The sequence below is a fragment of the Cupressus sempervirens genome, chromosome 1 (genome assembly GCF_028749045.1).
Source record: "Cupressus sempervirens isolate cs-2001-9-10 chromosome 1, ASM2874904v1, whole genome shotgun sequence".
Taxonomy (NCBI): Eukaryota; Viridiplantae; Streptophyta; class Pinopsida; order Cupressales; family Cupressaceae; genus Cupressus; species Cupressus sempervirens.
This window is the reverse complement of record NC_143118.1, coordinates 65839356-65866437: the sequence shown is the minus strand read 5'-3', so window position 1 is coordinate 65866437 and position 27082 is coordinate 65839356. Positions and strand designations below refer to the sequence as shown.

Sequence of the window (27082 nt, the reverse complement as noted above, 5' to 3'; positions counted from 1 at the left end):
ACAATTGTTGTCTTGTAAGTTTTATCTGCCATAAGTATATTTTAGAATTCAGACTTAGAAAGTAATATTTTAGTTCTTTTTGGGAGAGTTTCATTTCCAAAATTGCAAGTTTCATAATTCAATTTTCCTCATGATATTCTCATATCAAATCTAGATTGATTGGAAAAGGGAATCCCCGTAAGGGAGCAGGAAGTGATATTCTGATTGGTCTGTAGAAATCTATTTTGAGTTGTTCATGTGAAGAAGTTATAAGAACTTTGATGGGCGGATGAATCATTAAGATTGGCTCTTAGCAATTATAGTTTAGATATGAGCTGATTGCAGGAAAATTAGTCTGCTAAGGAAAGTAGAAATATAGGATACATTATCTCATTTGTTCTATTTACAATGAATTCATTCCGTGTGATAGTTTTTAGGCCCTATTTCAGAACATTGTTTTCATAACCACTGTTATGGGGAAGAGTTTTCAGCATTTTATTTTGCTCTAGATTTGTGTTTCACAACCACCAAACCTCTGAGCATACGGTGTTTTTATCTAAAAGGTACCATGAACCATCTATATGGCTTTTTAATATAATTGTCACATTCTCTTATTTGGCCCATTTATGTACGGTACTGGCTGTTGCAGGATAACACCCTCTCTATACTTGTTGAAAAGTTTCTGGACAGTTCTAAATTGCTTTGATTCAAGAGGTTTCATGTGTAGCCGTTAAAGAGATCAACCCTTATTGAATTTGACAAACTGAATAGTGCATTTGGCAGGCAGATGCAAGTCTTGGTGCTGCTGAGCCAGATCCACTTTCAAGTCGTTTATCCCATTTTGCAGATGCATTCTGGAGATTTTTGAGGCCTCACACGATTCGTGGAACTGCACTTGGCTCAATGTGTGTTGTTGATATTATTGTGATGTGTTTGTATACATTGATTTACTTTGGAGTGTTTCTGCTTCTTCATATGTTTTTTTTGCGTGTTTTTGGTGCAGAGCTCTGGTATCAAAAGCTCTAATAGAAAATTCTCATCTTATTAATTGGTGGTTACTGCCAAAGGCACTATGTGGACTCATGGCATTAATTTGTGGGAATGGTTATATTGTTGGTATCAACCAGATATATGATATTGGAATTGACAAGTATGTAAACCTTTTGCGTTTCATTTAAATTCCTCTATGAACTTTCAGCATCTATTATTTTTGATGTACATTTTGTTAATGTGGTTTTATGCTGTTTGGTATGATGGCAATATACATTCGTCCATTCTGGTTTATACTGAGAGGCATAACTACAATGGAATCAAGGTTGTTGTAATGGAGTGAGCAGATAAAAAACTCCTTAACATAAATTTGATGGTATTAACTTATTTACATTTCAAATTAATATTAAGACATGCATACATATGCGGTATTGAAATTTTTAACAGTTGAATCATATTTATTTGTTATATGGAATAGAACAAAACGTTAAAGATACAATTTGGATATATAACTGCTATTAGTTATAAATAATGATTCAACTATAGATATCTTCAATATTTCTATCCAAAAGGTCTTGAGACACTGAGAGTTGAGAGATATCAATTTTAGGTTTGTATTTTAGATTTATGACATACATTAGACAAACATTTCTAGGCTATATCTTTTAATGTTATGTAGATAGATATATTTAAGATGTCTATAATACTTAATGTATGATTACGGTTAAATGCCTATTCCATAGCTTAAGTACATAACTATATCAATAGTGCTTAATATTTATGAAAAAAATTTATTTCAATATGTTACTTCATTTCCTAAAATGGAGAGCTAGTTAATAAAAATAAAGTATTACTTTAACAAGTTATTTATTTTTCATTAATATCTATTTCAATTTTCAACTATTACAAACTTGCAAATAGATAACTAAAAGATGTAATTTTTTATTTTATTTTATTTTTGGAACAACCATATTTCATTATTGTAGTAATTCTTTTGCTATTACTTTGAAAAGTCTAGTTTATATTATATGCTAATATGTTTTAAATTTTTAATAGTTTAATATACAACCATTAATATATATTTTAAGCAAGGTTGCATGGGTACTCGTACCCATGTACCCCAAGTACCGGGTACACGTACTGATGCAGGCGCAATCTTTATTTTAAGCTTGTTTGTTAATCAAGAAACTTCTAGATAAATAATCTGAGGTGGTGAGGCTCTCACAAACCTTGGAATAGATTAGTTCCAATTATGTAATAGGAAGTTGAGACATTATAGGGATGTCATTAGATTAGTTTCAAGCTTAACTTAGCCTATTTTATAGTATAAAATAAGCCTCAGTGCAGCTTGCAAGAAGGATAAGTAGTGTATGGTAAACCATAATGTAAATAAAGCTGTTGTTTTACATCTGACTGTTTTATTCGAGTTCTTTTTCTATGAGTCTTTTGGTCGCTGCTATCATTTTTTTTGAGTGTATTTTCTAGACTGCATTAGTTGGTATCAAAGCCTGTCAATAGCTTCTGATGAGATTAGACGATTGGGTATTAATCTACGCCAGGCTGCAGCTGAAGATGCCAAGTTAAGGAGATCATAAGGTGCTGATTTCAAGTCAGATCGTTGTTGAAGTCACCACTTGTTGTTTGGTATTAGAGCAAGTCTGATACAGCCGCTGGGTGAGGAATACATTCACAGCCACGTGAATAGCATATAGAAGGAAGTCTTTGCAGTTTGGAAAATTTTTTATGAGGACCCAACGCAGAGATCAGTGCAAGAAAAAAAGAGAAATGTTAAGTTATCTAGCGTCACTGTGAAGGTGCAGACATAAAAGATCAGTCCCGGTAAAATGCTCATAAGTTTCTTGTTTTCCAACGAAATCCAGAAATTCAAAATGTTTTGGAAAGCTGGGAGAGAGGAGCATCAAACCCAGAAATTATTTTGAATAATTCATTTCAGCGAATGAGCAGCTTTCATCACAAGGTGACGGATTTTACTACAATATATAGGAGTAAGTTTTATGAATTTAAATTTAATACTGTTTGCATATTTGAAATCTGTTTTCTAAGTGATCCATTTTATAAAAGAGGACATTTTGATCTTAGTAAGAATAAAAAAAAATTGTATGAGAAAAAGATTATTCTTCAGCCCCCTACCATTATTGTCTGAAAATAAAGAAGTCCCAGTGAGTGTGAAAGAAGACCTTTGCCTAGAGATGGCATTCAAAGTTCGTGGAAGAAGAGGAGGTCGAGGAGGAGCAGCTGCAAATGTAGAAATCCTAGAAGAGATGAGACGCATGCAAGCACGACTGCAAGCTATGGAACTTGCACAAAGAGGAGGTATTGATATGGAAGATATCAGTGACGAAGAAGAAGCTCAGGAGGCAGAGGTAGAACCTGAGGAAGAAGGATTTGAGACAAGATTCATTAAAGCAATTACCAGAGCGACTTCCAAACCCAAGTTGGAAGTGCTTATGTATGAAGGTAGCCTGGATGCTGAGAAATTGATCGATTGGACCAGTGCAATGGAGAAATATTTCGAGTATGAAAGTGTCGCTGATGACAAGAAAGTAAAATTTGCAGTAACAAGACTAGAAGGTCATGCATCCCTCTGGTGGGATGGAGTACAAGATGAAAGAAGACAAAAAGGGAAATTAAAGATCAAGAGTTGGGATCGGATGATAGCAAAGCTAAAAGGTAAATTCCTACCTAAAGATTACCAGGTTAATCTTTTTAAGAAATTACAAAATCTTAAGCAAAAGGAAGTGTCAGTTAAAGATTATACAGAGGAATTTTATAAGTTGACCATTAGAGCTGGTCATATTGAAGATGATACAGAAAAAGTGGCTCGATATCTCAATGGATTGAGATATAATATTCAAGACGAAATTAATCTTTTATGTCCAAGAACAGTGGAAGAAGCATACTCGTATGCTCTCAAAGCAGAGAAGCTGTCTAGAAAACAAGCGCAAAGCTCCAAAGGGAAAAGTAGGAGCTATAGAGGAAGAGGATCATCAAGTGGTAGAAACCAATGGCAAGCTCATAGGGAAGAAGCTAGTAGTTCACATCACCAGGAACAATCTTCCCCAGGTAATGATTCCTTTAGAATCAAAAGACCCTATTCAAGAGGTAGGGGTAGAGGATTTGTTGGCAAATGTTTTAAATGTAATAAGTATGGACATAGATCTTATGAGTGTCCAAAGAACTCTGTGACAAGCCAAAAAAGTGCACACATTGCTCAAGCTGAGGAGGAGATTGCAGAATCACTTGTTCATACAGATGTACCTGAGGTTGGAGAATCACTGCTCATGAAACGAGTCCTACTTAAGCCGACCAAAGAAATTCAAGAGCCATTACAAAGGAAAGCATTATTCAAAACTACCTGCAAGGCCAAAGGTAAATGTTGTAAAGTTATAATTGATAGCGGGAGTACTAACAACCTTGTATCCACTGAAATGGTTGATAAGTTAGGCTTGAAAAGGACAACTCATCCAACCCCATATAAGGTGTCTTGGCTGCAAAAAGGACATCAGGCATTGGTAACAGAACAGTGTCAAATAGAATTTCAAATAGGGAGTTATAAAGATAAAGTAATATGTGATGTTATGCCTATGGATGTCTGTCATATTCTCTTAGGTAGACCTTGGCAATTCGACAGGAAGGCAATCCATGATGGAAGATGTAACACATATACTTTTGAAAAAGATGGACATAAACACACACTAATACCTCTTAAGGATGAAAATGTAGTTGAAGAGGTCAGTCCTAAGGTATTAATGGTAAGTGGGAAAGAATTTTTGCATCAAATCAAGAAGGAGGAGGTAAATTTTGCTCTAATTGGGAAACCAAAGGTAATTCTTACAAGTACAAAATTGGTTGATTTACCTTTGGAAATTCAAAATATGTTAGATGAATTTATTGATATTGTTGTGGATGATTTGCCTAATGAGTTACCACCAATAAGAAGTATCAGCCATCATATTGATCTTATCCCTGGAGCTAACTTGCCAAACAAAGCAGCCTATAGAATGACTCCAAGAGAGAATGAAGAGATCAAAGCCCAAGTACGAGATTTGCTTGACAAAGGGTTGGTCAGAGAAAGTCTAAGTCCCTGTGCCGTTCCTACAGTATTGAGTTCAAAAAAAGATGGAGGATGGAGAATGTGCACAGATTCTAGAGCCATAAACAAAATCACCATCAGGTATAGATTTCCTTTGCCTCGTATGGATGATTTAATGGATTTTCTAAGTGGTGCTAAGTATTTTTCTAAAATAGATTTAAAAAGTGGATATCATCAGATTAGAATAAGGGAAGGTGATGAATGGAAAACGGCATTTAAAACTAATGATGGGCTTTATGAATGGTTAGTAATGCCATTTGGTTTAACAAATGCTCCAAGCACTTTTATGAGATTAATGAATGAAGTGCTTAAGGAATTCATAAGAAAATTTGTAATAGTCTATCTTGATGATATTTTAATCTATAGTCAATCAAAGGAAGAGCACCTTCGACACTTAAGATTGGTTTTAAGTAAGTTGAAGCAAGAAAAACTTTTAATCAATCTTAAGAAGTGCATATTTTTGAAGGATGAGTTAATTTATTTGGGTTTTGTAATATCTAAAGATGGATTGAAAATGGATCCTGAAAAGGTTAAAGCCATAATAGATTGGCCTACTCCAAGAAATGTTTTTGAAGTCAGAAGTTTTCATGGACTAGCTAGTTTTTACAGGAAGTTCATAAGAAACTTCAGTGGTATTTGTGCTCCAATTGTTGAAACAATCAAGGGAAATAAATAGTTTTTCCAATGGACTAAAGAAGCAGAAACAAATTTTCAGTTACTGAAGAAAAAGATTACTGAACAACCTATTCTAGCCTTACCTGATTTTGATAAACTCTTCCAAATTGAATGTGATGCTAGTGGAATGGCTGTAGGTGCTGTTTTAAGTCAAGAAGGTAAGCCAATTGCTTACTATAGTGAAAAACTAAATGATACAAGGAAGAAATATTCTTCATATGACAAAGAATTTTATGCTCTTGTTCAAGCTCTGAAAAAGTGGAGGCATTATTTAATGCCCAAAGAATTTGTGTTGTATACTGATAACCATGCTTTAAAGTTTATTAGTAACCAAACCAAAATAAATCAAAGGCATGTAAAATGGATTGAATTTCTTCAAAATTTCACCTTAGTTATAAAGCATAAAAGTGGTCAAACTAACAAAGTTGCAGATGCTTTGAGCAGAAAAAGTTTGATCATGCAGAGCTCTGAAATAAGCATAATGGGTTTTAATGATCTAAAGGAGATGTACAAGGAAGACATAGACTTCAAAGAAGCATATGAAGCATGTGTGAATCCTCTTAGTAAGGATATAAGTTCTTGGATGGATTTCATGATACAAGAAGGTCTTCTGTTCAAAGGAAGTCAGCTTTGCATCCCAAGAAGTTCCATGAGAGAGAACTTGGTGAAAGAAAAACATAGTGGTAGTTTAGCAGGACACTTCGGGCAAAACAAGACACTAGCTCAGTTGAGTGCACACTGTTACTGGCCAGGTATGAGCAAAGATGTTAAGAAGTTTGTAGAAAGATGTAAAGTGTGTCAACATGCCAAAGGAGGTGGTCAAAATGCAGGTTTATATCAGCCATTGCCAATTCCCAATAGGCCATGGGATTCAGTAAGTATGGACTTTGTACTTGGTTTACCAAGAACTCAAAAGGGGCATGATTCAATCTTTGTAGTAGTTGATCGCTTTTCCAAAATGGCTCATTTTATTCCATGTAGAAAGACAAGTGATGCTACAAATATTGCCAATTTGTTCTTCAAGTAGATAGTTCGGTTACATGGACTGCCTAAAAGCATTGTCTCTGATCAGGACACTAAATTTGTAGGACACTTCTGGAGGACTCTATGGAAAAATTTGGGTACAAATTTAAGCTTTAGCTTAGCTTATCATCCTCAAACAGATGGTCAAACAGAAGTAGTCAACAGAAGCCTTGGGAACATCTTGAGAAGTTTGATCAATATGCATCCCAAACAGTGGGACTTAGTACTTGCACAAGCAGAGTTCGCATACAATGACTCACCTAACAGAAGCATGAGTATGAGTCCATTTCAGATTTTGTATGGTATGCATCCTAGAGGAGTATATGAGTTAAGGAATTTGGGTAAATTGGAAACAAGAAGTGCCGATGGTGAAGACTTTGCAAGAGCAATGCAAGATTTGCATGAACAGGTAAAAAGGAAACTTGAAGAAAGTACCATCAAGTACAAAATGAGAGCTGATCAGAAAAGAAAAGAAGTCAACTTTAATATTGGTGACCTTGTTCTAGCTCATCTTAGAAAAGAGAGATTTCCAAAGGGCGAGTATAATAAGCTAAAGGCTAAGAAAATTGGCCCTTGCAAGATCTTAAGAAAGTTTTCTAGTAATGCATATGAAATAGAACTTCCACCAGGAATTGCGATTTCTCCTATATTTAATGTTGCAGATTTATACCCTTTCAAAGGTGAACAACAAACAATTAAAGCACCTAAAAAAGATAAAGAACAGATTGTTGAGTGGAAACAACAATTACCCAAAGAAACACCCAAGCAACTCGAGGAAATTGTGGACAAGAAAGTGGTCAAGAAAACCAGAGGCAAAGAATATTTCCACTACCTAGTCAAATGGAAGGGCCATTCACTTGAGGATGCCACATGGATGACAGCTTCAGAACTATCCAAGCATGGTACAAATATTGAAGACCTCATGGACAAGAGTTCATGAACAAATCTTTTGTTTCTTGGGAGTCTGATGCAGGCGCAATCTTTATTTTAAGCTTGTTTGTTAATCAAGAAACTTCTAGATAAATAATCTGAGGTGGTGAGGCTCTCACAAACCTTGGAATAGATTAGTTCCAATTATGTAATAGGAAGTTGAGACATTATAGGGATGTCATTAGATTAGTTTCAAGCTTAACTTAGCCTATTTTATAGTATAAAATAAGCCTCAGTGCAGCTTGCAAGAAGGATAAGTAGTGTATGGTAAACCATAATGTAAATAAAGCTGTTGTTTTACATCTGACTGTTTAATTCGAGTTCTTTTTCTATGAGTCTTTTGGTCTCTGCTATCAAACCATAATGTAAATAAAGCTGTTGTTTTACATCTGACTGTTTAATTCGAGTTCTTTTTCTATGAGTCTTTTGGTCTCTGCTATCATTTTTTTTGAGTGTATTTTCTAGACTGCATTACGTACCCCAAGTACCAGGTACTCAGTGGAGAGCATCATAGCTTAGGACCTTGATTAAGATTTCTGATTCTTTTTTCAGTTTATTGTTTATCAGCTTGTCATCTATCAAGCTTAATTCAATACCTAATCAGTTTGAAACTTTGATACAATATTGATTAACAATAAACTTTTATTACTGTTCAAGTCAGAAGTTTATCATTTGCAATATGTCATTGTCATATGATTTACGATCTTCTTTTTCATGTTTAAAGTCAGCCTTATCTGTTATGCATCTAAACATTTATCATATATTATTATTACAAACATATAGCAAATCTGAAACTGAAAAGAATACATTACTTTGCAAACTTTATCACTATTCTTGTTTTTGAAAAACCATTGTCATGAGTCATAATTTCAGATTTTCTATAAATTTAAAAGTATAATTAAAAATAAAGTTTGACATACCCAAGTACCCCTGTCCCCTATTATGAAAAATAGCCGTAGCCGTACCTGTACCAGTATCATAAGTACCCCAGGTACCCCCGTCCCCGTGCAACCTTGATTTTAAGCTTTTGATGTCTATTCAAAAATAAGTTTATGCTCAAAATAGTTTTTCTTTCATGATCATGGTTTCGGATACTTGCCTCCCTTGCTAGTGTAGGTTATGCTGCTTGAAAAAATATAACTAATTTAGTATGAGGAAACAATTAATAATTATATAAAGAAAAGTAAAAATAATATATTATATCAATTTTATACATACAAACACATTAACTAGTATAGATATATTCTCAGTTACCAAGTTTTGCTATTTAGACCTGTGTCATAGAACTGGGACGGTTTTGGTTTTGGTTCTTCCCAGATGCTTGGGTTCCCTGTGAGCGTTCTATGAAGAACCCACAATGAACCTAGGACCCAAGAAGTCCCTGAGTGTGGTACCTAAGCAAATATACCAAAGTATGTGCATGCATACAAAGTAAAATACACATTACTTGAAAATTCTCATCGAATTTCTGGATGAATATACCAAATGAATCTTTGTTGTAAGCCTCTGAATATTTAGAAGCAACGAATAACCCAAGACTCTGTATGACGCTTCTGATGAGCAAAATTTGAATTTTCATTATGCAATCACATTTTATGAATTGAGTATTTTTATTTTTTCAAATTATGAATATGATATACAAGGTACTTCATTCATAATTTTATTGGCCATGTTAATATGAGTATCACTCTTAGTTTTATTTCTACAACTTCTATATACAGATAAACCCAAACCCGTACCCAAGGGGAAAATTGTTGTACCCACGCACCTGTACCTGAATTGGAACCTAATCGGCAACTTAGGATATCTTAGATATGTACATCTACAAAATGCCCAAAACTATTAGCTTCAAGATATTTACTTAGGAGCTAGCTATTTTACAGTTTTAGTTTTCTGAATTTTCTGCATATATGTCATCTTTGTTTTAGTTTTAATGCGCATGGTAATGTCACAAGTTTCTTTGATGCCATTGTCGAATGGCCTCTTGGGGTTAATTATATATATTGGTATCTCTTAGTGTCATTCACATATATTTAAGATAGCTATGTCAGTATTACAACAGTGCTACACAAATTACAGACAATCAATTCCTTTTTGCATAAGATATTTAGTTTCAAATAATTAGCTCTAAATGAGTTCAATTATGAAAATAAGTATTTTTAAAGTTTTCTGACATAGACACTGTAACATGGTACTTTAATATGAACAATTCTGATGACATTCAGTTCAATTTTGAAAGCCTATTAGATCTTCTTTCCAACATAAATTGTCATGTCCATTGTTGAGAAAGATTTTATCTCACGAATTTACAAGTTATGCTTTCTTGGTTTTCTTTTTTGTATCTTACTTCTTTTCTGTGGTAACATTTCAGGGTGAACAAGCCATTTTTACCAATAGCTGCCGGAGATCTTTCCGTTTCAAAGGCTTGGTTTCTAGTTTTGCTATTTGTAGCTATGGGTGTTGCAATTGTTGGAGTAAATTTTGGGCCATTCATTACAGCCCTTTACTCTCTTGGATTATTTCTGGGGACAATTTATTCTGTGCCTCCTTTCAGGATGAAGAGGTTTCCAGTCGCTGCTTTTTTGATAATTGCCACGGTGTGTATTTTTCCTTCCATTTTGCGTCACCTTACTAACAGCCATTTTAGATTTCATTAATCTCTAGTACAAGCGATTAAGACAAGCTTAAATCACATAATATATCTCCAAAGTAAATATCATATAGTATCAGCAATTTGGTAAATCAGCAGTGCAATCTGAGCTAGAATTGAACTCATGGAAAATGATTGCCTGAAAATGACCAAAAATTAATGGTCTAGGGATTTGTATATTCCAGCACAAGACTCTTTTCAGTTGAAGTTATTAAGAACTGGACATATGCTATGTATTTGAAGATATAATGTCATGATCTCAAGAGAGATGTTATCGTTGCGATGGGATGGTGATGTAGAACTCTTAATTCCTCCTACTCGAGTGAATGATCATATATCTTCTTCAATGTTTTCTGGGAACTTTGTGGTTCATTTCTGCTTGTAAATTTCCACATGACTCAAGCTCAAGCCCTTCTCTGATCACTGGCTATTAAACTAGCAAACTCAACTTGTTCCTAATTTTCAATGTTGACTATTCTGGGTAATAAGGAAGGATGTACGTGCTCCATAGTGCTATATATGTTAGGAGGTAGCAGCCAAGGATCTGTCAGTTCCAAATGACCTTAACTTGTGACTCTTGCAACATGCCCCTTCTGTCAAAGCGTGCTCTTGATCAGATAAATCTATTATTGATGCTCATATAATCACTCTGTTCATTAGGTCTCTATTTCATCCGGCCTTCAAAAATATGTGGTGCCTGTCCTTAATTTGTTTTTTTTGGTGCCTGTCCTTAAGAATAAGAATTGCAAATGAAACTTTGGCATACTAGGTGAAGCTTAAAGTTTAATCAATAGTAGCAAACACAAAAAAATGAGAATGATTGTTTTAACAATACAAATGGTGGGTGGAGATTTGGAATCAAGGGGTAGTGCCCATGTGGCATTTGAGGCAAAGCCCCCAATGCGATTAAGGGGTACTTCCCCTTGAGGGAATTTGGGATAGAGCCTTTGGTGGGGTCAAGGGGCAGGATCCCTTGTGGGGTTAAGGCCTTTAGTGGGGTTGAGGGGGTGGTGCTCGTCACATGGTTTGGGGGAGCACCTCAGGTGCAATCCCTGTTGCAATAGAGGGCGGGGTTGAAGCGTGGAGCTCTTGCCAGCAAGCACAAATAAGGCCTCCAAAACCTCAAAAACCTTCATCATGAATTTCTTTTTCACAAATTTATCACCCGTTTTTGTTTTTAGTTGAAGTTTCTAATTAGGGACCATGAGAGACTAGATGAACTGACTTTTTTGTTTTATTCAAAAATAAAATTTGCATTTTGCTCTTTCACCGCTGAAAACTTTTCTGCGTACTGTTCAAGGTTAAGGAGTGTCTAGGTATCTTGGGGATGCCCTTTAAAAAAAAAATCATGGAGAATTGGAAATTAACTAATCAAGAGTAATTGTTTGAAACTAAACTAGCAGTTAATAATTATAGTTCACCTCTTTCTTTCAAGCTCTTTTTAATCCATAGAAAATATAATCAGAATAAAATATTTCTTTGTTTCCTCAAATCAGATGAAAAACATCAGAACTGTAAACACGTTAATTTTTGTTACTCATAAAACCACACAGGTTGGCAGGAGAACCAACCTTTAATATCACTGTGATATCCCCCTAGGGCATTTGCTCCAAATTTTTCAAATGTTCCACAAGTTTTTATATAAATATTTTGCAAGAGAACTGATTTCTATTCATTCAAGAGAACTGATTTCTATTCATTCAACAGTTTATATAGAAAACAATACAATATCAGTCTGAAATTAAAAATGAATATTGCCTTCAGATTACAATCAAACTTACCAAACAGATATGAAATACCTCTATTGTTGCACGTATGTTTTCAGCTGAAATCTTCACAAATTTGTCGAGTTGTGAACTCATATGAATCTACTTGTAAAGATGAATTCGGTTTCCGTTCTCAGGTTTTCAAAAGCGAAAGCCAAATCTTCCTTGAATTATTCAAGAGAAACCAATAATCAAGAATATGAGAGTGAGCCTCTCAATGTTTTTTTATACCACATCCCTGTGACTCTTCGATTTCTTTCTGCCTGTCTCTTAATAATCCCTTCCTTTCTCATTATTTTCCCTCTTTAACTTAAAAGTGACAATGTGTTTTTCTAGGCTCCATAAAAGTCGTTTTAATATTTATTTAAATAATTAAACTAAACTGTCATTTAATTTGATATAATTTGACAACTTAAACTTAATTATTAATTGATTTATATGATAGAAATATTGTCATTAATGACAAAGGAAGTCATAAGCATGGACAAGATTGTTAGAATAACCATTACCAATTTCAAAATTATGAGAAGCCAAACTCACTGTTCGAATGAAGAGGAGATTATTTTCAAATTGTCAAACTTATTGAGATGCTATGAATATAAATGGCAATATTACTAGTTGCAAAAGTGAATAAAGAATCTGCAGCTACATGATGTATACATAGAAATAGTGACACGTGGATATACTCAGCCAATGGGTAAAAATCCTGCAACATATAGGAGTCACAGAAATAATTAAGGCAGCATATAAAAGTCGTCGTATTGGAGATATGATTCACTCAGTCAAAGAAATAATTAAGTAAAAGATTGTGTCTAACAGAAATAAATAACCATATAAGTAAGTGACATCGATGATATTGAACATCAACATTTATATGCAGCAACACATATTTGGGTAAAATTACATTGGCAGTATTAATAGTTTGCAGTCTGGTATACAAAGACTGTGACAGACATATGTATCTGCCATGAATGAAAACCTGAAGAAGACAAAAAAAACACCTTTTGGGAGCCACTGTTATTCATTAGCACTGAGAGCTATGGAAAATATCACTGTTGCAGATTCTTCTACTCCTGATTTTTGTGAGGCAACACTTCCTCCAAGGATTTTCAGGGGATTATAATTGTAGAAAAGATTATATGGAAGATATTTAATGAAGAAAGGCATCTAATTGATTCATCTTCCCTCCCGTTTCCTACTCATATTGATTATCCAAAATACAGAGAAAGAGCAGGGACGTTGCAGTTAGTTCAATACAATCTGCATCACCTGGAATACAACTCAAAAGCAGTGACATTCATATATGTTGGCGGAAAACTTAATGCCTTGCCACTTGAGTGGGCTGACAGAGTTGTGGCTTATTCATCTTTTGACTCATGGTTAGATTCAATCCTCATTCACGTTGGTCATATGCATCCGAAATCCTACCTCAGCTGTCACTGCGTGTTTGCCAGAACTATTGAAGGTGTAGACTGAAAACATATAAAATATTTGTCAAAACATTTCATATATCTCGGATGAATTGGAATTTATAAGGCAACCCGGGTGGCCATTACAAGTCTGAGAGACAATCAGCTAGGTAGCTTACTACAGTGGTTGTAAAGATGAAAACTTCAGGCATTGAAAAGAGGGATGAATAAAGCTGCCTTCCTTTATTCACGAGACAGAGCCAAGCACTGTTGCAGATAAGGTTGTTTCTATCCGACACCCAAAATTCATGTCTGAAACGAACGCATCAAAACAACATGTATCAATACATGCACAACCATGGTCAACGATACCGCCTGAAGATGGATTGCGTCTTTTAATCATGCCAAAACGCTGTGTTTAGTAATGAACGTGCATAGAGAATGACAAGAATTTGTTTGAGATTGTATACAAACTATCGAAAGCATAGGGGACAATGTTGAAAATCAACGGCACCAGTAGGAGTGCTGGAAATCCAATAGACAGTTACAGGGGAAATATAGCACTATGAACTGCAGCAAAAGTTTATTCTCCCACCATGAACACGTGAACAGTAATTTGGGAATTGAGAATTCCAAACGAACAGAGCACCAAATACGTCACGCAATGGCCATAGTTTCATTGCCGCGGGTATTGGAAAGAACAGGAGGACGAGAATAAATCAAGTCCGTTGTTGATAAAGCATGATGTATCTGGAAACTCCCTCCTGTTATCTCCGATATCTCTTACGCAAGGCTGATAATTTCTGAATATCGGGTGCCTTGTACTTCAGAAAATTAAAATATTTGAATAAATCTTATACACCAAGGCATCGTTGATTTAAACGAGATATGCTGATAATGAAAAGCCAAATATCATTAAAGCTTATGGGCTTCTGGCTAAAGAAGAATATTAAAATAGAATAAAAAGTTTGAAGAAAATTACTTAAAGTAGAAGGTGCGATTATCTCAGAAGAAGTCACGTCTTTAAAATTAGAAGATATAAGAAGGATGTAAGTCATTCATAACAAGACAGATTAGAGAAGAAGAAATATTCATATATCTATTTGTATGGTCAGATAAGGAGTAAGAAAGATGACTTTGAAATATAAATTTATTTATTATATTTTAATGATAAATAAAAGTCCTTTTTGCTTTTTGTTTATTTAAAAGGTATGGAGATTCAAATGGCAGTTAATTTGTCCTTTACAATCATTTTAAAATTTTGTAAACAATTTAAATGTCAGATAAGTGGACAACATCATTTATGGCATTTTAAACTCGATTATCATAGATATAGTGAAATATTGAATTGTTTCTGTATCTATGTCCAATTTGTCTCCTAACCTTAGGAGTTAAAGTGCAATCTGGACTAGCTTAAAATTGAGTATATATACTTGATCTGTTGTGTCTTGACTATTAAATTGTTTATAGTTTAAGTGCATAGAACTTTATAAAGTTGTATGTGATAATTTTCATTGTAGCTGACTCTATTGGCCAAATAAGCGAAGGCACTGGTTTTTTAAAGTCATTGAATTGTAGTTATTGGATCTATATTCGAAGTCAAAAATCTATATACTTCTTTCTTGCAAACATCAAATCAATTATTGATAACATTATACAAAACATTTAATCAATTCAAGCATTCAACATTCAATCATTTTAAGCACTTGGCATTCAATTTCATTTTGATCGAGTTTGAGGACTTTGCCAACCAAGAACTCATAAAGTTTAAATTTGCTCTATAAAATCCTTGAATAGGGTGATCAGGTTCGAGGTGAAGGTCTACCCGCTTGGGTGTAGCAAAGCCTAAAGTGCAGGGGAATTAAGGTCATTCCTGTTTGTTGGCTAGAACTGATTGTGGAATCTTGTTGGAGAATCGACAAGTTCTCTGATTTCCAATTTGTGGTCTTGGGAACCAATAGTTTGGCAACTCTACTAGGGAGAGTTGCTCGCAACAAGTGTTATGAAGTTACCTAGAATTTCAGATTTTGCAGACCAGAATCAGTTAGTAGTTTTATCAGTTTGATTGGAAGCATACTCTGTTGGAAGCAAGAACCTGGAAGATCAACACATTCCTCGAAAGAGTTGGTGACTCTATTCAAAGTTTCAATTGGTAGCTCTACTGAGGGAAAAGACTCGGAAGAAGATGGTGGATAGTTTTTTCAAATGTATCAATCGTTTCAAAGAAATCCTTTTATTCCAGATGGCATTAAGCCATTGGATTTCAACAATTTTGATTATGAACCTTGCAAGTATCCCCAAAACTTTCAGAACTTGTACCAAAGTTTCATGGAGAATGGGATGAATCAGTACTACGACATTTGGATGTGTTCTATACATTTGTAGAGGATTATGAAATTTGTGCAGAAAATCAGGTGATCAAGCTATTTGCCAGGACGTTGAAAGACAATGCGAGACATGCATATGAATCACTACCTACACAAAGTATCTCATCTTGGAAAGAGTTTGAACAATGGTTCTTGTATGAATTTCATAATGCAAGCGAGGAAGATGAGATGTGTTATGAATAATATGAAGATTAAAATTGCAGCATGGAAGAAGATCTTCACATGTCTTCGGCACATGTGTACATGAGGATGAAAAATATTTATCATGAGATACCACCAAACATCATGCCCCCATATGTGGAATTTATAAAGAAAGTTTTTGAGTTGGGAGTCTCACCGAGTGACCCCGATTTGAAGCTTCTTTTTAAGATATTGGAAGAAGGTGATGGAGATAGAGAAAGATATACCAAAGTGCTACAAGAACATAATGATCTTTCAGATTTGAATGGGGAAGAAGTATTTGGTCAATCTGAAGGAGAATCTGCCCATGATGATACTCATATGCCAAAAGATGTCAGTGCATGTAAAAATGAGGAAGAGGATTCTCTTAGTGTGGAAAAAAATTTCAGCCTTATTAGGCATGGAATATTAGAAACATGTTGAAAGAAATAGCCCAATTTTTTTCTCAATTCACCATGGATCAGCATAGACTCATGGGGTATCGAATGATGGAGGTGATAATTTCCATGAATTAAATAATGAAGATGAAGTAGAACTGCATATGGTTTATGAGCAAGAGGAAGTTTCAGGAGATAATGCTAATGAAGATATCAATCATATTGATCAAGTAGATGATGATTCTCAAAAGGATGAGTTTAGTATACAATTTGCTGATATCTTGTATGATAGAACATTTGATGATCCAAATGAAAGCTCTCACAAAGGCATTCTTGAATGTTCTATGTTATTTAATCCATTGTTTGAAGAGGAAGCGGAAGAAGATATGTTTGAGTTCTCAATGTTCTTAAATCCATTATTTGAAAAATAATTTCTATGCAATCAAATCCATCAGCATCATGATGAAAATAGCAGTCCTAATTCTGAAGTCGATGAAATTCATGGTATGCATTTAGAAGGTGAGACATTTTTCAGTTTATCCTATGAGCGGGAAGTACATAAAACATGCGAAGCTGAGATGGAATCAGCTAGGCATGATGATGAGAATATGCTAAAGATTAGTTTTGAAAATCTCCCAATTGTCTTGACTGATCAGATTCTTGATAGAGAGGGAGAAAAATTTCCTAAACATGAGCTATCTTCAAAGCCTTTTTGTGAGGAGAAACAATATCCGGAGTATGGTAACGAAGCAAATTGTGTGCAAGAAAACAACCAAGCAAGAAAGACTCATTCTGATGCTTGTATAACTGATCAAAAGTATGATTCTAGCGATCTTCCATTCAGCAAAGACTATATCAATCAAATCAAATTAATAAATATTCTCCATAAGGATGATGCATCTAATACAATGCAATCCAAAGTCTTACATGATCAGAACTATGTGTTTGATAGAGGAAAGAAATAATGTTCATTTTTGGGGGTCTTGGGGCCACCCAATTTCATTGTGCATCATGTTAAGCATGGATGCTTGATTTGCTTCTCCAGAGATAGATGGAATCTCATTATAAGTGGACAAGGTCATTTATGGCATTTTAAACTCGATCATCATAGATATAGTAACATATTGAATTGTTATCGTATCTATTTTCAGTTTTTCTCCCTAACTTAGGAGTTAAAGTGCAATTTGGACTAGCTTAAAATTGTGTATATATACTTGATTCGTTGCATCTTGATTATTATACTGTTTGTAGCTTAAATGCATAGAACTTTATAAAGTTGTACGTGATAATTTGCATTGTAGTTGACTCTACCAGCCGAATAAGCAAAGGCACTAGTCTTTTAAAGCCATTGAATTATAGTTATTGGATTTGTATTCGAAGTTAGAAATCTATATACTTCCTTCTTGCAAACATCAAAACAATTATTGATAACATTATACAAAACATTTAATCAATTCAAGCATTCAACATTCAACCATTTTAAGCACACAACATTCAATTTCATTTTGATCGAGTTGAAGACCTTGCCAATTAGAGAACTCATAAAGTTGAAATTCACTCTACAAAAGCTCTGAACAGGGTGATTAGGTTCGAGGTGAAGGTCTACTCGGCTAGGTGTAGCAAAGCCTAAAGCGCAGGGGAATTAGGGTCATTCCTGTTCATTGGCTATAATTGATAGTGGAATCCTATTGGAGAATCGGCAAGCTCTTGAATTTCCAATCTACGGTTTTGGTAACCAATAGGACTGATGATGGGCTGGCCAAGAGGGGCTAGTAGCTCAGTTGGTAGAGCACTCTAATAGAAAATGGAAGGTCCTAGGTTCGTGTCTTAGCTGGTCCAAATGAGCAGAAACTCTAACATGTGTGGCTTTTAGGAGGCACTCTAGTGCTATAACTTGAGCTTGGGCTAGTTGTTTGATCATCCAAAGTTTAGCGGATCATTCAAAGTTGAGAAGAACTCTCCTTCATTTGAGAATCGAGAAGTAGTTCCAGCTGATGGGATTGGTAAAGCCCATGAGGCCAAGCATTGTAATTTTTAAATACATGTGATTCATTATAATAGAAAATAAATGATTTTTATCCTCGCAATTTTTATGCAATTTCTTTGTGATGCTATGCATGAAAATTGTGTGGATTAACTCTTCTTCAAGTGTAACAAAGCATGTGTTCGGGTGTGTAAGCAGAATCCTCTACATCATTCATCCATATAGATGATGAAAAAATCCATGTACCTATTATTCATCACCAACTCTAGCTATATTCATGATCTAGAGTCTAGACATATGGGATCTTGCCTTTGGTAAGTAATAATAATAAAATATTCTTAACTATGTAAGCCCAAGTTGAGTTCACATAAGTTTGTATCTCGAGATTCTTATGCTTTTTATTCATCACCAACTCTAGCTATATCCATCATATAGATGGATGACATGTTGCATTTGGTTACTAATCACAAAAACATGCCTAACTATCTAAGCTCTAGATGAGTTCACATAAATGTACATCTATTTTGTACCCTTACGATTTCCCTTATATAATTTAATGTTTGTGTTGTAAAGGGTTGCATTGATAATACATGGCACCTTTGTATTGCCTTTGTTAGAGTTGAGGGTTTTGTTTGATCCTTAATGCCATCATGTAGGTGATGAATATATCCCTTTTGCGTCTGATATGATGATGAATATATCCTTGTTGTACTCGATATGATGATGAGTATATCCTTGTTATTGAATCAATGATGAATGCTTCTCTATGGCCCATGGTTTCTTTAATCTCCTTCTTATGCTAAACCATCATTGTGCATCTCAACTAAAATTCACTTCTAGATCTTAGTTCGTAAAAGTAGTAAATATTGATGGCCTCAGTTTTGGTCATGAAAGGGTGTAAAGCCATTCACGAGATATCTTGTTTTGTCCTTTCTTTCTACCTTCCCCCATTTTTACCATTCATAGAGACTAAACTTATCCTCATTTAGCATAAGAAACATTTGTTTCTTGTGTCGAGGTGAAATGGTCTCCTTGTTGCCCTCCATTTGCTTAAGATCTTTTGGCTTACCCTCCTCCCAAGGGATGCCACCATTGTTCATAGTACCTTGCTTTATTGAGTCTCCTATGCTAATTCTCTCTTTGATATCCATAATCAGCTTGCCACTAGATCTCATCTTTAGACCCCTCCTCCCTCATCACTTGTTTTCTATAGATCGTGCCTAGATGGCTATTTGAAGTTCTATACTCTAAGGCTATTGGTTTTGTCGGTCTCCAAGCTAAGTGACTCAAAAACAAATTGGGATGGCTATATATATATATATATATGGAAATTTTAAAATATACACTGAAATTTGCAAATATACATGTCATTCATATGAAACTAAGCACAAAGCATGTCATTTAAAAATTATGGAACCTTAACATACAACATTTGAATGCTATTTAGGAAATAATAACCAATTTAGTATTTAATTGTCAATATGCATATTAATATGTGAACAAAAATATTTAAATATAAGTTTAGTGAACAATATCATAAAAAATTGAAAATCTAAATATGCCCAAAGGCTAGAGGGCTGCCATAAAGTATCGATGTATCATCATCATGATGTTCAAGTTTAACATAGAAAACAAAATATAGAAAAATAAAGCAAAATGTTACTCCTATTTTGCCTTTGCCACCATGGCATCAAAATTAGAGTCCTCATATCATCCTCCACAGGAAGCATAGTCTCATCTAATGGAACCCCAAACAATCCCAGTGTTGTGTCATCCTCATCTATTTGGGCCACATCACTAGCTTCTCCACTCTTTTAGAGTTAAGTCCATTCTTTTTGATGGAGTGAATAAATGAATATATGGACCAATTCCTCTCTACAATTGAGGAACTAGCAACCTGTGCAAGGAGGTGAGTGGCAAGAGCTTTTAACTCAGGTATATCTCTCCCATGTCAGGTCCACCATCCAATAGGATCTCTTTGTGCCAAAACCACTCTATCCAACCTCGCTTGTGGCTTACCCGAGTTGCCAAGTTTGGGCCACAAAGGTTGGCGCAGTCAAGGAACTGTACACAAAGTAGAGGCCTCTTGAGCTGAATACATCTTGCCAATGGCTCTTGTGAAGCCATCTGATACCTCGGGACCATCACACAGGAGGCCCCTTCTACCCAACTTTGCATACCATTTGAGATTTAGAGAAAAGGCTGCCATGTGAAGCAAGGAGATTCATCATGTTCCACCTCCGTGTAACAATAGGCCTGACATGCTCCTCATAAAACCCCAATGTAGGATCCTTTGCTGCAACAATTCTCTTCATCTTCCCCAACATGCTGTCAATAGTCCCATATATCTCTTCCAAACTAAGAGGGGTGGGGCCCACCTAGGCGACCAAGTAGGAAGCATAGCTTTTATGTTTTTTTGTTGACTTTTTATTATTTTTGGATGGAACAAATAGGGGACGACTAACCATCCTCGGTACGTTCGGGGGACATCTGGATGTCCCCTTTCCGTATCGAGGACAACTTGTTTTTGCCCAAGTGTCCCCAAGTACCCGAAACGTCCTCTGTGATTTTTGGCATTTTGGGGATAGTGGGGGGACGTCCCATACCTATCCCCCTGTCCTGGGACGTCCCCATCTTGGAAACTTGGGCTTTTTTACCGTGGATGCATCCCCAAGGTATGTAGGATTTAAGTAGGTTTTCCCGCTCTCAACCAACAATCTTTGATAACTTCATTGGCGAGTTTTAGGATTTTCTTAGACAATATATTCATGCATATGATGTTCACTTGCTTCACCATGTTGTGATTGCTATTTTACTCTTTGTTGGTGATGTGGTTCTCATCTTTCACTCTTCCCACAACTGGTCGAGACAACTTGATTCACTTTTTGAGTTTTGATAGTCACTAGCTTGTGGTAGTCCTAGTAAAACTAAGGCTACGGTCTTCAACCACACCAAGAATGCCCTTTTCAGGTTTCATTTCTTCTACAGTGGGTCCTTATTCTACTTATTTAAGAGTTTAGGGTTTATGGGGCCTGTGATATCTCCCACTAACTTATAATTCAAACTCGACCACTCATCCATCTCACATCATACATATCCCATGCAATTTCCATATTTCACATGTATCACTACCCTTTCATATTATACAACTGGCTTTGAAAGTAATAAAGCAGATTTAAGTTAATATTTGAATTGAGTAAGTCAAGTCGATGATTGAAATATCATAATTGACCAATAACATGAAGGAGCATACTCGACAAACAAACCGATTAATGATTGAAGAGGTATGATGTGGAGAGATGCATCTCTTCAATCATCAAGAGATGTAACCATTCGATACTCTCAAAGACATAAGATGGAGTTCAAATTCACTCCATAAGCATCATTGGATATTTCCATATATTATTTCTTATCCTTGACGGATTGCTCTGTTTAGAGCACATTGCCTTATGGCATCTTTGATGCAAGAATTTTAAGACTTATTTAGAGACGACATTTCTAGTGTATATAATTATTGTTACATTAGCCACAGCCAATGCTATAAGCAATATTCAGAAAACATCAGCAGTGCATACATTTAGTTTCACATCAGACACTGCCAACAATATGTTGCAGGTACACAGTTGCATATCAGATACAACTAGTAGATTGCTGTAGCAAGATTATATCAGACTATGCATATAATTCAGTGCTTAATCAGAGACATCAATATGCATATTTATACAAAACGGTTGTTTGTACAATCATTAATAGATGTTTGTCATTGTATGTGTCACATCTGTATATCAGAAATTTTGCCTTTATTAGTTTACAAATTAGAACGGACATCAGCATGCATTCATTGTAGTCGCATCAAATATACAGTGAGCATCGTAATAGATATCAGACATTTTTCATTGAATATAATTATGAAGAAAACTTTCTTAAGTTCATATCCATTTAGCACAGTAAGTAGGGAATATTGGAACAGTACTCTTAGCATTCTGGAATATTGAAAAAGGGGACATTACAAGTGGTATTACAGTGCAGGATCTTGCCAGCCATGGGAAAAGAAGTATGGACATACTTAACTACAAATTTAATCAATTCATTGAAGAACAAACATCTACTCAATAACAAATTGAGTAACTGGTTCAAACATTGTGTCATGCCAAAAGGCAAGCAATTCACTGCCCAATGATGCCCAATTTTGCTTCCATACCAGAAATTAAGAACAAAAGAGAGACTACATTTGCCAATCTTCAAGAAGAATTGCGATTGGATTGGGAGGAAGGAGAATACCAAGGGATGTATCCCTAAAAGACTATATGGATTTAAAGTTGCAATATTCACCAAAAGAGGATTATGATCCAAGAATAAGAAAAGAATTAACAAAATTAAAATTACCTTCTTTGATGGGACAGGGAAGATTACAGCCCGTGCTTGGGTTCAAAAGTTGGATGCGCATTTTCAATTATATACTTTAATAGAGGAAGAAGCCATTAAATTTGCCAGCCTACATCTAGATGTGATAGCACATGAATGGTGTTATCATGGCATGATTACCACCAATTAAAATTACCTTACTTTGATGGGATAGGGAAAAATCACAGCCTGTGCTTGGGTTAAAAAATTGGATACATATTTTCAATTATATACTTTAACAGAGGAAGAAGCCATCAAATCTGCCATCCTACATCTAGATGTGATAGCGCATGAATGGTGTTATCATGAAGTGATTACCACCGATTACTCACAAATAAACTCATTTATGGAGTTTACAGAGAAACATATAGAACAATTTGATCCTGAAGATCCTGAACTCAACTTTAAGGAACTAGCCCTTCTAGAACAAGAAGGAACATTGGAAAAATTATTTTGCAGAATAATAAAATTTTTCAGTATCATTCACAGACATCTCTCTTAATAGGCTGATTGCATTGTTCATTGATGGCTTGAAAAGTCCCCTTAGAGGATGGGTTAGAGGCTTAGAGCACTCCAGCCCAAAAATCTTCATGAAGCCATAAAGAAGCCACATGATATGACATAAAGATATTCTACATACAAGAGAAACCGAAACTCAACCATGTACTTTGTAACAAAGTTCCCTGACTCAGTCCAAGCCTTGACTTGGCAAGGGTAACTCGACTCATGAACTGGCTCAGACTCGGCTGTGACTTGGCAAAGTAACAAAACCCTTGAAATTTTTCTGAAGATTTACCCTTGCCTTTACCCTTTTGCTATCATATATTGAAACCAGTAGGGCTGACCCGGCTTGCCTACCCAGACCAGACAGGGCTGACCTGACTCGCCGACCCGGCTTACTCTCTTGATTCACAGAGAGTCTCAAAACTATGTTTTCTAAGAACAAAGACATAAAATTATGCTTTATGTGTAAAAGCCAATGGAGAACCACACATAATTGTAGAGGGAAGGGAAGAACCCACTGCATTGAAGTAAGACCAAGCACATCTGTAGAGGACCAAGGAAATACCACCATGGAGGCTGAAAGAAGCATCCCAAAGACCAATAAGATCAAGGGATAATTGCAGACTTTTGCAAGGACAAAAGATCACACTACTTTTTGATAATCAGGCTACACATAGTTTCATAGGTGCAGCTTTGGTAGCAAAACAGGGATTTAAGGTCATGGTGCTTGATGGGCACCAATTTTCTTGTATCTCGAAGGTACCAGAACTGAGAATCACCATCAATAATCATACTATCACGGATGATTTCTATGTTGTGGAATTAGGAGACATCAATGCCATCTTGGGAATCCATTGGATATCGTCCATTGGGAAATACTCACAATATTTTCAGACTGTGGAGTTAAAATTTAAAGATGTCAAGAGCATCACATTTTACACTGTCGCGCCCATTGAAATTGGATGGAGGTCCCAACGCAATGATCGCCAAGAAAATGAAGAGTACTTTCAAAAAAGAAGACATCATGTGGGCAGCCCAATGTTTGATGAGACCTAAGGTAGAGAATAAAAAAACACAATATTACCATGATGTGGAAATTCAATCCATACCTGATAAACATAGCTTAGTCTTTGGAGAGATACCACTTAGAATCACAAAGGATTCAAGCACACTAATGAAGTAGAGGAAGGAGCCAAGCCAATCATCACCACACTCTATAGGCATCCAAAAAGGTTCAAGGATGAGATAGAAAAATCCATCAAAGAATTATTGGACATGGGGTATATAAGGCCAAGTGTTGGTTAAGAAAAAGATGGGACTTTAAGAATGCACATCAATTATAGAGCCTTCAATAAGAAGACTTTTAAAATCGCTTCCCAATACCTAAGATTAATGAATTGTTAGATGAATAACATGAGGTTGTTTACTTCTCAAAAATTAACTTAAGGTCCGGTTATGACCAAATAAGGGTGAAGAAGCAAGAAATCCATTAAACAGATTTTCAATGTCATTGTGGTCACTTTAAATTTCTTGTAATGCCATTCGCTCTCACAAATGCACTCGCAACCTTTGCATCATGTATGAACCACATATTTAAAAACAGTTGCAAAAATTCTTATTAGTCTTCTTTGATGATATTCTCATTTATAGTAAAACATGGGAGGAACATTTGAGATACTTGGATGAAGTTCTTGGAATAATGGAAACACAATCCCTATTCGCAAAGAAATCAAAATGCGAATTTGGAATGGCTGAAATTTTATACCTAGGACATTTTGTGAAAAAAGAGGGGTGCAAGTTCACCAAGAAAGATAAAAGCTATTTAGGATTAGCCACCACCAAAGACTCTATCTGACCTAAGAGGTTTCTACGGGCTTTGTAGTTATTGTAGAAGATTCATTAGAGGATTCTCCCATATATGGGCCCCTATAACAAACCTAACCAAAAAGGGAGCCTTCAAATGGACAAAGGAGGTCCAAAAATCCTTTGACAAACTTGAAAGAAAGAGTCAATGCTCGGTCCTAGCCCTACCAAGATTTCTATCAACCATTCATACTTGAATGCGACATGTCAAAAGCTGGTATTGGGGTAGTCCTAATGCAACATGGGCACCCCATAGCACTTGAAATAAGGAAATTAAAAGATTCAAGAAGTTATATTTAATTCATGACAAAGAAATGCCAGCTATGATGCATGGACTAGCCAAGTTTAGATTGTACCTAGTGGAGGGAAAATTTACTGAAAGGACTGATAACATCAGCATTAAGTAGTTTCTAAGCCAAAAGGATCTTAACAAAAGGCAGGAAAAATGGATTAGCATGTTTCAAGAATATGACTTTGATATAGAATATACCGAAGGAAAAATAAGTGTAGTAGCTGATGCTTTATCATGGGAACCAACCATTTGCTCATTATCATCCATTTCTAATGATTGGAAGGCTCATCTATTAGAAGAATACTTGAAGAAACCTCACACTCACATTTTTATTGATGGAAACAAACATGATAGCCCGTATAAAGTCATAGATGGGGTTATCTATTACAAAGAGAGAGTTTACCTTGTACCAAAGTCCAAGCTCAAGGAGAAAGTTCTTAAAATCTTACACGAATTCCCCATGGGTAGACATCAAGGGCACATTAAAACATATAAACAAATAAGAGAGATTTTCTTGGAAGCGATTAAGGGATTATATATTGCAATGCATAAATTATTGATCTACTTGCTAACAAAACAAGGATGAACACTCTTTCCTAGAGGGATTATTACAGACCCTACACATACCTTAGTAATAATGGGAAGGGATATCAATGGATTTTATCACCGGGCTCCCTAAAGCACAAGGGAAGGACATCATTTTCATGATATTAGATCACCTGACAAAACATGGTCACTTCTTTGCTATCACCTCCAAATTTAATGCTTCTCAAAGTAGCTGAAATGTTCCTCAAAGAACTGTTTACATTAGACAGCCTGCCACAAATCATACTCAGCAACATGGACAAGAAGTTTATGAGAAACTTGTCAATGATATTATTTTGGTTAACATGCATGGAACTAACTCCTAGCACCACTTACCATCCTCAAACAGATGGGAAAACTGAAATAGTTAGTAAATGGATAGAAGGATACTTACGTAATTATACTGCTAGACAACATAAATCTTTTGTCAAATTGTTACACCTAGGGGAATACTGCTATAACACTACACATCACATGTCTATTGGAATGGCACCCTTCAAAGAACTCTATAAATATGATTCTCGATCATTCATGGAGTTTATACTAGAAGAAAGCAAGGTACCAAAACCCAAGTAATGGATTTAAGAATATCAAGACATATTAAGAACTCTCAAAGACAACCTACACAATGCTCAAAATCAACAAAACATTATGCTAATAAAAAGAGAACCAAAAGAAGTTTTGAGATAGGTGAGTTTGTATACCTCAGATTACAACCATATCGACAATCAACATTAAATAAATTAGAGCAGAGAAGCTGCAACAAAGGTTCTATGGCTCCTATAAAATAACAAAAAAGGTCGTTGAAGTTGCATATTCCTTGGATCTACCATTAGACAGAAAAATACATAATGCATTTCACATTTCCTCTTAAGAAGGCACTAGGACAGCATGACAAGACCTCTCCTACACTTCCACCTCTTAATGATAGTGGAAAACTAGACTTAAAAAACTGGAAAGAATCATGGAC

General features: G+C 35.4%; 1 protein-coding gene across 2 annotated transcripts in view; it reads left to right on the top strand.

Annotated features, from left to right (window-relative positions):
* LOC149576177 (homogentisate prenyltransferase) overlaps positions 1 to 27082 on the top strand; it is a 121322-nt gene that overhangs the window by 35355 nt on the left and 58885 nt on the right. For both annotated transcript variants that reach the window (XM_089816554.1, XM_089816551.1), the window contains exons 2-4: positions 763 to 884; positions 983 to 1129; positions 10083 to 10308. In XM_089816554.1, the coding sequence (XP_089672680.1) occupies positions 763 to 884; positions 983 to 1129; positions 10083 to 10308 (495 nt within the window). The remainder of the gene's footprint in view (positions 1 to 762; positions 885 to 982; positions 1130 to 10082; positions 10309 to 27082) is intronic.